This window comes from Taudactylus pleione, unplaced genomic scaffold (assembly GCF_031769625.1).
Source record: "Taudactylus pleione unplaced genomic scaffold, aTauple2 ptg000479l, whole genome shotgun sequence".
NCBI lineage: Eukaryota > Metazoa > Chordata > Amphibia > Anura > Myobatrachidae > Taudactylus > Taudactylus pleione.
This window is the reverse complement of record NW_028284881.1, coordinates 9,305,577-9,322,380: the sequence shown is the minus strand read 5'-3', so window position 1 is coordinate 9,322,380 and position 16,804 is coordinate 9,305,577. Positions and strand designations below refer to the sequence as shown.

At 44.1% G+C, this 16,804-nt stretch overlaps 1 protein-coding gene across 1 annotated transcript in view; it reads right to left on the bottom strand.

The window, feature by feature from the left end:
* RPH3A (rabphilin 3A) overlaps positions 1–16,804 on the bottom strand; it is a 267,877-nt gene that overhangs the window by 146,627 nt on the left and 104,446 nt on the right. Inside the window, exon 2 of the mRNA XM_088449094.1 lies at positions 9,241–9,330. Coding sequence (XP_088305220.1) covers positions 9,241–9,317 — 77 coding nt within the window. The 5' untranslated portion in view covers positions 9,318–9,330. The remainder of the gene's footprint in view (positions 1–9,240; positions 9,331–16,804) is intronic.

Genomic DNA, 16,804 nt, shown 5'->3' with positions numbered 1-16,804 from the left:
AAGCCTCTTTTTAAATCATTCCTCCTCTTTATGGTAGATGTGCACCCAGAAATAATGGATGTCTATACAGAGCTCCTAGAACAGTACAAATGGCTAATTAACCACAACGAATAATGGAACAATGATCGAGAAAATTAAAAATGTCCTTTTTTAATCCCTGTAATCTACTTTGGTTAATCAGAGTTATGCACTGTTCTCTTGTCAATTAACAATATGTATGCATCCATCTCCGTTTTGTTCAGCTATCAAAAACACATGGACATAAATAAAAAAAATAAAAAAACAGTAGTGAATTTATTTAGGCCCTGGTTCATAGTTACACACAATTCTGAATGTGGTCGGACCTTGTGATTTTAAGAAATCTGCGCATGCGTCGTGGCCTACATACCTAACCTAGATCCTTTAGGAGTTATACACCTCTTGGACGCATCTCATTTGTTGATTGTATCAACCCATTACCCTTATGTTCTGTTATGCTTCTGTTTGATCTTATTACTCCGCTGCTCATGGCTACTTCATTAGGTTCAATGAAATTTAAGATATTTCCCGTACAACACTTACAATAAGCATAGGATATTTAAGTAACTTAGCATTATTTATTTTAAAAATATGTGTGTATATATCTTTATTGATCTATTATAAAACATTATATTATCAGACCTATTGTTTAATATTGTAATAATCAATGTTATGTACACTGTTTTGTCTTATTGGTCTCCCTTGACATCAATACAGAAATTTCAATTGATTCAATTGTTTTGGGCACCCAATGTAGCAATTCAATTGTTTTGTGTGCCCATCAAGTATCGTGCTTGCCACGCGTAATTAGATCGGGTTTAGCTGCATAAAATGGCTCAACCCGTCTAAAGTCCTGGTTAGGCAGACTTATTCCGCATTTCTGCTTGACACCTCAGGAGGCTGCAAGCAGAAATGCTGGCAAAAACAATTGAATAGCCCACTAAACACATACACCAAAAAGCAGGAGATAGATGATCAGTAGTATAGTGCAGAATCATAAAATAGATCATTTAATGCATCCCAAATCTCAGTGTAGTAAATGCCCAGTCATACAGCCATTTTCTTTGAGTTTGCATCGGCATGCATCGGTTAATTGGTCACTGCTCTTTGTATTTCCACTGATCAGCCATAATATGAAAACCACTGACAGGTGAAGTGAATAAAAGTGATTATCTCATTACAATGACTCCTGTCAAGGGGTGGGATATATTAAGCAGCAAATGAACACTCCGTTCTTGAGGCCGATATTTTGGAAGCCGGAAAAATGGGCAAGCAAAAGGATCTAAGTGACTGACAAGGGCCAAATTGTGATGGCTAGACTACTGAGGGCCTGATTCAGCAGGGAAAGCATGAATGCAGATGTACGCAATCGGCAGATGTTCGCAGTCTGCACATGCGTCTGGGTCACAGTGCGCATGCGCGAACTGCTCTCTGCGTCCGCAAAAGCGAGCCCAGTCAATACACAAAACCAGGTAAAAATGATTGACAGAAAGTGCCATTTGTGGGTGGATATGGGGAGCGGCCGGCCAAACGCACACCGTTACAGGGGCGTAAATAAATTAGCCACTAAGAAGTCTCTCAACTCCTGCGGCAGGGTCAGGTCTACCTTTAGTCTGCGTGCTGCTCCGATGTTACTCGACGTTCCCGATGGTTTCTCAGCCTTGCGCATCAGTACGGATGTTAGCAGAAGGTAAAGGGGGCGGCATTATGTAGTGCTGGGCATCTATCTTTGTGCTGCGATTGCCATGCGTATGCATTCAGTAGCATATTCTCGCAGCTGCCGGGTGCGTGTGTCTGCATCCGTGCGTTCCTTGCTGAATCAGACCCTGAGTCAGAGCATCTCCAACACGGCAGTATTGTGGGGTGTTCCTGATATGTAGTGGTTAGTACTGTAGCTACAAAAAGGTTTGCAAGAAAGGACAACCAGTGAGCCGGCAACAGGGTCATGGGTGCCTAAAGCTAATTGACGAGCGTGGGGTGCAAAGACTAGCCTATCTAGTCCCATCACACAGAACAGATACTACAGCACGAACTGCAGATAAAGTTAATGCTGACTATGATAGAAAGGTGACAAAACACACAGTGCATCACAACTTCATATGTATGGGGCTCTGTACCCGCGCAGAACTGTCAGAGTGCCTATGATGACCCTTTTCCACTGCTGAAAGCGCCTACAATGGGCACATGAGCATCAGAAGTGGACCATGGAGCAATGGAAGAAGGTAGTCTGGTCTGATGGATTGTATTTTCTTTTACAGTACACCATCTAGACATCTTGGTGCATGTGCATCGTTTACCTGGGGAAGAGATGGCACCAGGATGCACTGTGGAAAGAAGGCAAGCTGGTGAAAGGCAGTATGATGCTCTGAGCAATGTTCTACTGGCACATGCCTTGGGTCCTGCCATTCATGTGGATGTCCCTTTGACACATACCATCTACCTAAACATTGTTGCAGACTAAGTATACCCCTTCATGGCAACGGTATTCCCTGATGGCAGTAGCCACTTTCAGCAAAATAATGAGCACTGCCACACTGTAATGTTCCTCAGACCATTCCTGAACAATTTTTGCAAAGAGTTCAAGGTGTTGACTTGGCCTCCAAATTCCCCAGATCTCAATCCAATTGAGCATCTGTGGGATGTGCTAGAAAAACAAGTCTGAGACATAGAAGCCCCACCTTGCAACTTATACCCCTTTTCCACCGACTTGAAAATACCGGGTTATTGCATATGAACGCGCAACAACCCAGGATTTTTGTTAGTGGAAACGGCTCCAAGTGAGTCCAGTCACCCAGAAATCCTTCCCTGGTACCTAGCAGGGTTGTACACATGAAAGACCCGGGTGAGCTGCAGTGGTAATGGGTAACCCGGGTCATCTGGGAGAGTCGCATTCCGGTGCAAGGAGATGATGTCGACTCCAAGCTCCGCCACTGAACTAGTGTGCAGTGTGAACACCGTCTATCCGGGTATGACCTGGATCAGCACCAAGATGGAAAAGGGGTCTGTCCCAGGTCTAATCTGGTTTGAAACCATGTTCCAAATCCCAGGTCAGACCCGGGACTTTGGTGGAAAAGCGGTATTACAGGACTTCAAGGATATGCTACGAACATCTTGTTGCCAGCTACCATACGACACCTTCAGAGGTCTTGTGTAGCCCATGCCTTGATGGGTCAGAGCTGCACAAGGGTGACCTATACAATATTAGGCAGGTGGTTTTATTGTTATGGCTGATGGGTGTAAAAACTGACATTTGCAGCATTGAAATCTGTATACATTCCTTAGATGCATATGGGGAGTTCTGGTTCTGTGTTTTGTTATCTGGATTGGGTGACTTGAGCATTACAGATGTGTTCACATACACTATGGCTCAAGTTGCGCCAAATAGCTCCTCTCGGTGCATCAGGTCTTGTGCAACTTGACTGAGCTGAGCCTCTTTATAGATCAAATGTGTAACTTATTTGCATATTTAAAACTACTGGAAGCGACAGAACTGCACTAGTAGCGTACACTGACAACTGGGGTTTGCGACATTTGTACATCTGTGTGTGACTGGGTCTGAATATGTGTAAAGAAGGGCTCTGACACAAGCCGCCACGGCTTTTCCTTATGCCAAGTTCCTTTGTGCTTCATCTGCAACATTGTGCATGTGCAAAACCAATTCCTGTGTGGTTAAAGTCGCAGCCTAGAATCTCAGGTACTCTGTAAGCGGCTTTTTTGCTGCATCTGCGATGCAACTAAGGCGCAAAATGTAAAGAATAATACAGTACGCTGCTTCTCCTGGAGTGTCTCAGCCGCGCTGGGTGTCTCGCACCGTATGACGTAAAGACACTTATCGTATGAGGACTCATCTGTTGGTCTGGATCAGGCAGCCTGTGACGTAAGTTTTACTAGGGGAAGTGAGTGCTGAGCTTGGACACAATAAGCAGAACAATTATAATCATTAAAATATAATATAATAGCTCACTGCACATTGTTATATTATACTCTTTTGTTACTTGTAGTTATTTTCAGTGTCAGTTTCCAGGAAAAGAACATGTTTTTATGGCCAAACAAAATGTCTCTATTGCAAGAACAGGCTTAATATAAAGATGATCATGGAGGTTCTTACTCTGGAGTCAATCCAATTTTGTAATGTTCTGGTTTAGTTGTGGGCCCGGGGTGATGACAGGAGCAAACACAGAAGCAGATTTAAATAAAAAGGTAGAATTTTTAATGAGTGGCTTAGAAGACATGGTAATGGCAAAAGCAAAAAAGTCCAGGTTTAGCACTAAAGTGCATTTGATTACTGTAGTGAGGATTATGGGAGAATGTCCAGAAAGTGGCAGATAAGAACAGTCCGGTATGCAGGCAGTGGTGATGAGTCCAGCTGGGAGTGAAATAAATACAGGCGAGGTAATGAGTCCAGCTGGGAGTGAAATGGAGGCAGGGTGTCAGCAGGCTCAGGCACTCAGGCAGGGGAAAAGGTGGTGGAGGATGCAGGGTAGTCCAGCAGGTTTTAGGAGTGGACAAGCAGGCTGGCAGGTAGCGTTTACACAGGTAACAAGAGGTGAGCGCAGAGAACTCCCTCTCAGCTAGGCTGAGATACACGTTGCACTGGCAATGAAGGAAGGCTCTGGACCTTCCTAAATACCCCGTGCCACGCTATGACTGGCTGGAGGGAACACATGACTCACCAGGATTGGGCAGTTGAATCGCATGGTCAGAAGGCAAGATGGCGGCGCCCATGCCAAACGGAACAGAAACACCGCCAGGCCTTATCAACCCTAAATGACAATGTGCCCACACAGAACCACGCGAACCAAAGCCCCTCGCCAAACACCAGCGCCACTGCCAGACACCCCCCGCCATAGTGACCTCACAGGTAATATTCGCCGACCACCATGCCGAGAAACCCTGGCCGTGACAAACTTCTTGCGAAAGGTGAAAGTTGCCTTTTCCACGGCATTAATGTGCCAGCAATGCCACGGCATCTCGCACCCCTCGTGGTCTGCTCCAAGCCCAAATTTACATAATTTTCGCGTGTAATTGGATTGACCCCTCTGTATACAATTTCAGAACATGCTTGGCAGTGAGGCACTTTTTATGGATCAGAACACCAATAGCGGCATCCTGACAGACTGCGAAGGTAACAGCAATTCACTTTTATTTTATTATAATGAGTTTCAGTATAAAAAAATCTAAGGATTGTAAATACTTTTAAAGGCATAAATAAACTAATTTGTTTAATTTGCTGTCTGTCATAATGTTTGTACATATTTTCACATCCATCCCTGTGGTCTAGGATGGAAAAATTGATCATTATGATCAGCATGGACTTATATATCATCATCATCATATACACTATATGGACAAAACTATTTGGATGCCTGAGCATTACACCAACAAGGACTGTAAACATTGTATTCAAATACATATACTTTAATATGGAGTTGGTCCCCCTTTTGCAGCTATAACAGCTTCCATTCTTCTTGGAAGGCTCTCCACAAGATTTTGGAGGGTTTCTGTGGGAATTTGTGCCCATTCATTTATGAGGCCAGTCACTGATGTTGGACGAAAAGGCCTGGCTCGCAATCTCCTCAAAGTTGCTCGATGGGGTTGAGGTCAGGGCTCTGTGCAGGCCAGTCAAGTTTTTCCACACCAAACTCATCAAAACTATGTCTTTATACACAGTCATGTTGGAATAGAAAAGGGCCTTCCCCAAACTGTTGCCACAAAGTTGGAAGCATAGCATTGTCCAAAATGTCTTGGTATGCTGAAGCATTAAGATTGCCCTTTACTGGAGATAAGGGGCCTAGCCAAACCCTGAAAAATAGCCCCATACCATTATCCCTCCTCCACCAAACTTCACAGTTGACACAGTGCAGTCAGGCAGGTAATGTTCTCCCAGCATCTGCCAAACCCAGACTCGCCCATCTCACTGCTAAACAGACAACTGTGATTCATCACTCCACAGAACACATTTCCACTGCTCCACAGTCCAGTGTCTGCTTTACAGCACTCCATCCGACACTTGGCATTGGACTTGGTGATGTGAGGCTTGCATGCAGCTGCTCGGCCATGGAAACTCATTCCATTAAGCTCCTGCCGCACAGTTTTTGTGCTTACATTAATGCCAGTGGAAGTTTGGAACTCTTCAGCTATGGAATCAGCAGAGCGTTGGTGACTTTTACGCACCATGTGCCTTAGCAATTGTTGACCTGACCCAGCTCTGTGATTTTGGTATTCAGTTTTGAGGATTAGTTGCTATTGTTCCTAAACACTTCCATTGTCTAATAATATCACTTACAGTTGACCGTGGAATATCCAGCAGGGATATCATTTCACGAACCGTTATATTGCAAAGGTGACATCCTATCACAGTACCACACTTGAAGTCACTGAGCTCTTCAGAACGACCCATTTTGTATCATAAATGTTTTCAATTGGAGACTGCATGGCTAGGTGCTTGATTTTATACACCTGTGGCAACGGGTCTGTTTGAAACACCTCAATTCAATAATTAATAGGTGTGGCCAAATACTTTAGTCCATATAGTGTAGCATAAATAGCTCATGTGGCCTCTTTCCCACTCCGTATTGCATAGGTACATGTCCCCAATTGGACATGGGCTAGCTCATACAGGCCTTTTTAAGCCTGTTCTCACGCCAAATTCAGTTACAAATATAGCGGCCGATTTCTTAACAGGTATTGATAACTATTTTTAACGGTGAAAATCAGTTACCGCTGCAATCTATCTATACAATTTCATAGGTGCAGCTGACTACTGGACTGGAGCACTAAGGGTTAACTTACAGCTTTGCCAGGCCAGTCTCTGCAGATTTGCGCAGGTGCAGAGAAACTGACCATCCAGACTTGAGCATTCAAGTTCCATACCTGCCTACCACTCTAATTTCAACAGAACAGTCCATGTTTTGTGAGGCTGGGAGGTATTTCAGTGCCTCACACAGTACAGGCAGAGCATGTAACCAGGGCCGGCGCTAGGCAGCGCTGCGCCAATTGCCATCCTGTGTTGCCGCCCTTTCCCTCCTCCGCTCCCTCTCCCCTGTGCTTAAATATGTCCTATACCGCCGGGCGGGTGGTGGGCGTTTCCTGCGCCCTCTGGAAACAGTAGCGCTCCGGGCGACGGACCGGCTTGCACGTGCCTGGAGCTGCTACTGCATGTAACAAACATTTGCAATGCCTCCTATTCAGAATCGTTCCAATGTTGGCTAGTATGTGGTCCCATTTGTTGGACAAAACAAATACAGGTTGAGTCTCCCATATCCAAAATGCTTGGGACCAGGGGTATTTTGGATAACAGAATATTCCATATTTTGGAATAATTGCATACCATAATTAAATATCTTGGGAATGGGATCCAAAGATACACACAGAAAGCATTTATGTGTTATATACACATTATACACACAGCCTGCAGGTCATTGTATACAATATTTTCAATCATTTTGTGGCTCAAACAAAGTTTGTGTACATACATGAAATTTATATATGTTTCGTATACACCCTATTCACACAGCCTGACGGTAATTTGATACAATATTTTTAACAATGTTGTGCTTTAAACAAAGTTTGTGTACATTTCAGTCATGCTCAAAAAATTCCGTATTTTGGAATATTCTGTATTTCGGAATATTTGGATATGGGAGACTCAACCTGTATATAAATAGTTAAGAATAGATAAATAAAATATTAACAATAATAATTTTTTTTTTTTAAATATCTTTAAACATTGAAAAATAGTCTATCCAAGGGATAAAGATTTTTTTTCTGATTTGTTTTTGCGATTGCCAACAGAACAAGTATTGTGGCTGCAATTGTACCACAGCTATCCTTGTTATGTAGACTTTCCCATGCAAAGTTGGAGTATCATTTTGCCATAGGGCTTTTCAACAGTTCTTAAATATGCACCATAATGGGAGGGATTCAGAGTTGGATGCAAGGAAATTATTGGGCACAAGATGGTTTCCCTGGGTTGGGTACGGAATGCAGGCAGTCGGGATCCCGGCTTTCAGAATCCCGACACCGGCATCCCTGTAAGGCTAGCACAACGACACTTGGTGTTCGGTATGCTAACCCTCCCCCCCTCCCTACCCTAACCATAACTCTCCCTCTTTGGTGCCTAACCCTAACCTCCCCCCTAGTGCCTGAACCTAACCTCCCTCTTCCCGCACCCTAAACCTAAACTCCCTCCTTAGTGCCTAACCCTAACCCTCCCCCTAGTGCCTAACCCTAACCCCTAAACCTAACCGTAACCCTCCTACCCACCCCACTACTTAACTTCAGTATCCTAGCAGTCGGGATACCGGCATCGGTAATATCAGCGCCGGCATCGTGGCTGCCAGGATACTGACTGTATCTCGGTTTTCCTCTGCGCATGTGACTGGGCTGCATAAAACGTTACGCAAGGGTTAGAGATGCAGATGAAAAGTGCATGGAGATTCAATGGGCCGGTGATGGTGCGTCGTTTTTTACGCACTGCAGCGGAATTGTGCCGCAGTCGGTGGGTGTATCAATAGGACGCCACGGCTTTACCATAGAGATGCTGCTGGAACTGTGTCCATGTCTGAATCACCCCCTGCAAGAAGCGTGCTCTAGAAATGGGCAGGCATAGTGATCATACTGATGTGATAACGTCTGACTGAGGCAATAGGCACAGACAAATCATTAAAATGTTTCTTTAGGTAAATATTGATTACACACGCATCTTACATTTGTTTCCTCTTCCACTACTTGTCTTTGCTTCCTCTATATCTTGTCACATTTCTTATTCCCTCCTGGATCAGCCACAACTTGTATTTTAATATCTCTATTCTAACCACAGTTGTCAATGATCTGCTCACAGCTTAAGGGGGTCACAAGTTCATTTTAATTTTCCTAAATGTCTGTGCTGTTTCAAAGCCTCTGCTACGAGGCACATACAGATTCCATTTCCTTCTTGTCCTATCCAATATCCCTTTTGAGTTTCAGGCTGCTAGCTACAGTATATGTCTATATGAATTTTAATTTAACAAATTAATCAAATCTTTAGAAACAATTTCTACACGCTAGAGATATCCTGCAGCTTTTTGACATTCAAACTCTCTGTTCTTCTACTATAAAAAAAAATAAGCTTACAGATACAGAAATGTTCTCTTATTTAACTTGCACAAAATCAACTGAAGTAATTGGCAGCAACTCTTAATTATAGAACATTTATGAACTAAGCAGCAATAGAACACTCACTTGGATCGGAGGGCCATTGGTCTGTCATTGGGACACACCCAGCGGTTAGAAGAGTTTCCAATCACTGTATCGGTCATTGTTCTTCAGTGCCTGGGTACAAAGAAATACATATATAAATACATTGCTATCACAGTTTAACCACATTGGTCACACTCAGCTTAAAAGGAAAATATGCCATATACAATAAAGTGTTAACAACAACAACAAATAGGCATTAGTTAAGGCATGGAGAACCTAACATGTATTAACAACAGTGAGAATTATCATTCTTTATTTCCTTAAAGATAGTTGCTACCCAACCAAAGTGAGCTAAAGAAATGAAATATAACATGGAAGCAATAAAAACTCTGTGTGCCTTTTTTGTGTGGGTTTTTTGTTATTTACGTTGAGGGTTTAGTTGCTTTTAGTATTCATATCTTAAATACAAGTCTTAAAAATATGTTTTTCCCATGCACAACTGCTGAGAGGCCATTCCATGGATTTACAGTCCTTTCAGTAAAAAATAAAAATTCCTATGTTATCTTTCAGTTTTTAGCTTTCCAATTTCAAAATGTGTCAATTTCTCCTAGAAGTCCCCTTATTTATAAGAAACACTACCATTGATAAAGTATATATGAATAATTCGGTCATATCAAATCTATCCTCCTCCAACTTGTACATGTACAGGTATTGAAGTCAACCTGATTGAGGGCAAGTAATGAAACTTGTAGGTTGGCCTCCCAAGTCGTGTGGTTCATGCTTGATGAATTTGTGTTGAATACAGCTGTAACCAGGACTCCAGTGGAAGCTTGTGAATGGTGAACTTTTATATCTGGTATATCTGTAGTGAGTAATCTTTTTTATGTTTATTTGTGAGCGTATTTTAATTGATGAGCAGCAAAACATCATCTTTCAAGGACATCTCTGCACAAATGGCCGTGAAACTTGACATTTTGCCTCGTTCTTGTCAGAAGTGATGTGTGGGCATGTTATAAAGGTGCACACTAGCAGGTGACTCACACTATGAACTGTTACTTAACCAGTTGTGTTGGTTTTTGAAGTATAGTAGGTACAGCTGTACTCACTGTTACATACACACTGGTAATGGAGCGAAGCTTGAGCAGGTGTTCTATACAGTGCACCAGCCGGTGAGTATATGCTGCTTGCTGGTAGTGGTGCAGGGATGCTTGAACAGCTTTATATGCAGGTTTTAACCAGGTCTCTCATATAGGAGATAAGTAGTAGACTTCTGTCTCACACCATGTCACTATTACAGAACAGACAAGATGGCCCCTGCACATGGTCAGTAATGAACACGGTGGCCATCTTGGGAAAGGGCATAAAGCCTCCCTGGAGAACAGGAAGATTGGAGTCTGCGCAGTAGCACACTCCTCTTTCAACAGTTTTGAGATCCGAACTTGGTGGAAAGATCAGAGCCAAATCCGAACCGCTCATCTCTAAATTTAATATGAGTTTTGTGCAATAAATTTGGTCTGATGATAACTGCACCAGAGTGGTAACTAACCAACTCTAATTGTCTAAATGACACTGGCAGCATATTGCTCTATGAGTGCTTTAAGATATATGCCAACTGTCTGGCTCCGTGAGGGGGTAGCCAGGTCGGCACAGAGGGAGCACTGCGTAGGGTGTAGCGTGACATATGGAGGAAGCACTGCACGGGAGCGAGGCGCGGCATTGGAGGCAGTGTAGGGATGTGGTGGTGAGATTGCGTCATCGTGACCACGCTCTCTGCTATACACTGCAGAGATTACTGGCATTGTACAGTGGGGCGTGGCTACGATGATGCAAATCAGCATGATTAGCATCATCTGCCATGTGGACCGCCCACTTCACCCTGAAAGTAGGCGGTTGGGGGCAGTTGGTAGCCAGCTCTGGGAGACTTGCCGACTTTTCCAGGCAGCCAGGAGCGTCACGCGATTTTCAGTAGCCTCCCGGACGTTGCGGGATAGTAGGCAAGTACGTTTTAGACCAGTCATTATACAGCCTGCTAGCTAGGATGGCAGAAGTCTTTCAAAGCCTAACTGCACAGATAAAATTCAAAGATGTTATTAAAATCCAAAACAATACATTTATAGTTTTGGTTCGTGATTTGATTTATTGTTTGTTATTATAGAGAGTGCAGAGCCCCTGTGATTTCTATTTAAATAATACTATGTTGCACCCCAAGTCTAGGAATGGTGAGTGCCATGGATTATATATATACTGTATAATAAAGTCCCCGATTTAGGGTTCTGTCTGCTTGTTTGAGCTATTCTCCTGAACCACTGGATGGATTTTGATGGGGTTTTCACTATTCTATACAGCATTGGTTGAGGAAGGTTTAGGTGTGAACCATTCATCTGTGACAAAAGTTAGCCGAGCAGTGACGATTTTAGTGAGGTAAGTCACAGAAAAAAAATCTTTCACCAAGTTATTGTATAGGAGCTGGCCAGAGTGCTGAAACAGCAACAGGGCATCTGAAACGGAGGCTTGGAGAGAAGCAAGTTAAAGGAATAACTGTTGTGCTGTGAGTAACTGACTGCTGTTGCAGGGCCGAGGGCTGCGCTCTGATTGTATCTCTGAGACAGTGAGAACCAAAGCTGTCCTGGGTGCGGCGAAGTGTTGAAGAATACAGACTGACCAACCACTGTAAAACTGAGACCCAGCTCCCGCTGTCTGCACAAACCTGCCCTGGTATACCCGCTGCGGGGCACTGCTGTGACAAGCATCGGCACCTAGGAGCCTCTGTTTACACTCAGGCCACTGCAGTTTACAAAAAGGAAATACAGTTCACCATTCTCCCGCTGCTGAATGCCATTACTACAGCCTGCAAGTGTCCACGCTCTACATACAGTATATGGCACTACTGTGGGTCATTAAAGTGATTAAACCAACAGCAGCATTACCAAGACAATGCGGACATATATTATTCATACTGCAGTGAGATTATGCTCATATTCACACTTTTTCATTGAACACCACAGGTACTAGCAACTGATTACTTTACTATTCTAACTTGAGGATCACTGATGTGGTATTAAGACACTGGTTTATTGCTGGATTGCCTTTACCACCTGACTGTGTAGAGACTGACAGCAACATTTGAGAGTCTCCACAGCCTCTACCAAGATCAAACATTGTTTTTATCAAGGAACTCTGTGACAAGCTGACAGCTACTGTGAGACATTAATATAACTCTGCAGACTGGGACCTTGGTATCTATATTAAGTTGAGACTGAGTTTGATATTTATGAATCACAAATTTAAAGTGCATGATGATTGCTGAATTTATTTATACTCCACTCCCAGGAGATTTATTATTTGTTTGAAGTTAATAAATGTGTAATATTATATTTTTAAAATAATGATGTCTAATTTGTGTGCAGTTAAGCGTCATCTGTGGTTCTATATTACCTTTGTGCTGTGTGAGTGATTGACTGCTGATGCAGGGCCGAGGGCAGCGTTCTGATGGGCTCTCTGAGACAGTGAGAGCCAATCAGAGATAGCAATGTGAGGGGAAGGAGTCAGGGACTGAGCAGGGTCACATTTGAGGCAGACAGAGAGTGAGAAACAGCCTCCAATGAACCCATGAAGATGCCCTGATGCAGCCACAGTAGCCAGGAGGGAGACAGGGGAGGCATAGCTATCAGGGGGGAAAAAAACAAGCAATCATCAGAACACCCTCAAATTATTTCCATTCAATAGTGGCAAACATTGGGCTGTCACCATCAAATGTTAAAAACACTACCAAAAGAACAAAAACAATGATGGCTAGTAACCATCAGATTCCGATGTCCATCCCTACGCTGAACCTGCAGGCAAACTATGGCCACCACTACACCGTGGAGTGCTCCCACAGCACGAAATTCGGCTCATCCACACGCCCTCGGTGAACAGGAGGCACCTCCCATGGACGTCACCACTGTTCTCATACAGGGGTACCACATTGAGGAAGATCAACAGGAAGCCCAGGAAATACTGTACAGGCTACATTCTGCAAAAAGGACATTGCTGATTGCCATGTTCGGCAGCCTAGGAAGGGTGGGTATGGAGGCTGCAAAAATATGCACAGGTGCCTCAGCCCCGGAGACATGCTTCTAATAATGCTTATGATAGCGACAATACAAATCTCTCATCCATGATAATCCTGCCCTTCCCAGCACATCCAAGTGGTCGGACCCCAGCCAGCTGCAGGGCACCAGCAAGGGGGTTGTGGTGAGATGCAGGGGGCAGGAGTGAGAAGCAGGGTGTTGTGGTGACATGGCAAAGGTTGTTATGAGATACAGAGGGCTTTGGCGAGATGAAATTGCTCCTGTGCGAAGCCGGGGCAGATATTACATTTAAAAAAAAGTTTTCTTCATTTAAATAGGAGAATTGAAGAATAATCTTGTCCATTTATATTTCTCTCCCCACTTGCTCTATTGCTGTCTATTTTAATAGGTGCAAGGTATCTTCGGTAAAATCCTCATGTTCCTATTCTGTTGCACTGAATCTTCAGAGAGTCTCTGACAAGAGTCTATTCAGATTTGCCTTTCAATAATAGACCAAACAATGTCAATGCCACTTGCAGTATTAATATAAGCTAATAAAGCATTTGCATTTTACAGCAGTTAATTGAAGTGCCTTCCTTGTACAACCTGACCTCTTTCTTTAGGAGTGGTTTCAAAAGCAGAACAGAAGTTTCATTAGTTCAATATTCAATTTTAGAAGCAACTGCAATTTAAAATTGTGTTGGCAAGGAAGCCTTTTTGTAGAAGGTAACAGCTAGATGAGCATGAGGACAATAGGCTCCTAAATATAATAGAAACGGCTTTAGCAATGTGAATAGAACAATAATGTTATATATTTGCCTGAGTTCAGTGCTTTGTATATGAGATTATCATGTTTACTTTAGGTGTATGTGGCTGTATGGTTTCTGATTACCCCAGTATATCAATTCCGCATTTGTTCAGAAAACTGTACATTTGTTAAACAAATATCCACAGTCAATGTAAGTTTTGTCATTGGAAAAACTAAAGGGCTGATCACAGTTGTTTGTAAACCCGATGGTTTGTGTGCACCTTCAATGGTTCTTGATCTGCGCACGCGCAGCATCTGTTCTGCAAATGTGCAGATCTTGTATTGTGAGACGGCTCGCAGTGCTCCCTAAGCAGCATGATGGACAGGCTGCAGTAATTTGGCAGTGGGGACAGGGACTGTTTCACAAAAACACAGACGTGTCTCCTCCGTTTTGTAGTGGTGCAGAGGCCAACCTCTGTGTTTTCCTATGTAAATTTACTGGCCTTGGCCACAGAGTGGTGACAGCCATTTTGAGCAGCCTTAGGTGATCTTCAGACGCAGCACTTGGATCTGTGATGGCAGCAGTGCAAATAGCTCCCATCTTGTATCGGGCCTTAAGATATTTAGAACTTGGAAATTGGCCATTTCAGCAATCTCCATAGAAAGCAATAGTGACTGCTTTTTTTTATCAAAACCAATGGATTGATGCAGATGTATTAACGTGTTGGCAAATGGTCCCGATACTTCCTCCGAAAATAGCTCCTAGGACTGATGACTAAATTTGTACAGTAAAATGTATCAGTTAATTTCCAAAAGTATATTTGGCTACAAAGAGTAACTCTCTGGTTAGTGTATTGTGTTTGCAACTGTGTATATTAAACTATATTTTATAATTAATTGTCTACTGTGATGCTTTAACAGATCTATGAAAACAAAAAAGTAGATCATTTTTATAACAAATCGTAAGTGTTCCTCCATGGCCATGATTAATAGAGAAATATAAAATCCACAAAATACATTACGTGCTAATGCTGCTGAATGTGGATAAAACTAGGGATGAGCGGGTTCGGTTCCCTGAGAACCGAACCCACCCGAACTTCGGGGATCCGGGGCGATCCGAGCCCAAGCTCGGATCTCCCTGTCTGCCCCGGATCCCTCTCCCGAGGCAAAACCTCGAGATCTGCTGTCGGATCTCGAGGTTTTGCCTCGAGCGGCCATTTAAAAAAAAATGCCTTTGCCTTTAATGGGCAAAGTGCTGATTGGCTGACAGAGCCGTCTGTCACGGCTCTCAGCCAATCAGCATTATGGTGCTCATTTGCATGTAGCACGGACTCGTGAGATCCGTGCTACATGCATCTGTGTGATTGACAGTGACACAGAGCACAGATGGGTCAGTGAGACCCGTCTGTGCTGCTGTGTATTTCAATGACACAGATGCACGCACGGACCAGGAGATCCGTGCTACTTGCATCTGTGTCATTGACACAGAGCACTAACGGGTCCGTGAGACCCGTCTGTGCTGCTGTGGTAAATAAAAAAAAAAAAACCTGTGTAAAAAGAGAAAAAAATGGCGTCCTCCCCCCCAAAAAAAGAGCAACCAGCCCCGGGCATTAGTGACCCAGTGCTGGGTGTGCTTAAATACAGGGGACAAACGACATAGGGGTCCCCTGTACTTAAACACAACCAGCACCGGGCTAGTCAGAACCAGAGCTGGTTGCCAAAATACGGGGGACAAACGACGTAGGGGTCCCCCGTATTCTGCGCAACCAGCTCTGGGCTCTGATCCGGTCCTGGTTCTGGAAATACAGGGGAAAAAAATGAGTAGGGTTCCCCTGTATGTTCCAGAACCAGCACTGGACTTTTTCTAGCGGGGGGCTGATGCCACAGCCAGGGGAGCCCTTTCACCGGGCCCCCCAGCCGCAGCATCAGCCCTGACCGCTAGTCAGCCCAGGCCGGGGATCCCTGGAGAGCTGGGGACCCCCCCAATAAAGGGGTCACCCTCTCCAGGGCACCCCAGGCCCAGGCTGATAGCCCGGGGCTATCCCCGCCACCCCTGGTGGCGGTGGGTGGCGGGTTGATTGTGTGGTGTGGTGTAAATAAAGAATATCAAACATTGTCTTTACAAGTAGAACTGCAAGTCCCAGCAAGCCTGCCCCGCATGCTGGTACTTGGAGAACCACAAGTACCAGCATGCAGGGCATTAAGGGCCCACTAGTACCTGTAGTTCACCTGTAAAAAAATGTTTAAAAAAAACACAGGACACACACACCGTGACAGTATAAGTTTATTAAACATACATACACACACACACACACACACACATGTACACATACTCACCTATGTAACCCTGTAGCATCGGTCCACTTGTCCGGTAAAGTATCCATAGGGGACCTGTGAAAAAAAACATACTCACCATCTCCTATGCGAGGTTCTGTCCTCTTCGTTCCAAAGTAGGCATCCCCAGACTTGGCAAAAAAAAAAAACGAAAACGCGATCCACGAACTTAGTACCGTTCTATAGAACGGTACTTCCCGAATGAGAGCTTAGCGGCGGGGTATCACCATGGAAACCCCGCTGCTAAGCGTTCATTGGCTGAGAGAGGCCATCTCCCGTCTCTCAGCCAATGAACGGCTCCCTCCATTGTAGTCAATGCTGGGAGCCGCAAGGTTATTAAAGTTTACCCTGCGGTTCCCACCATTGACTACAATGGAGGGAGCCGTTCATTGGCTGAGAGACGGGAGATGACCTCTCTCAGCCAATGAACGCTTAGCAGCGGGGTTTCCATGGTGATACCCCGCCGCTAAGC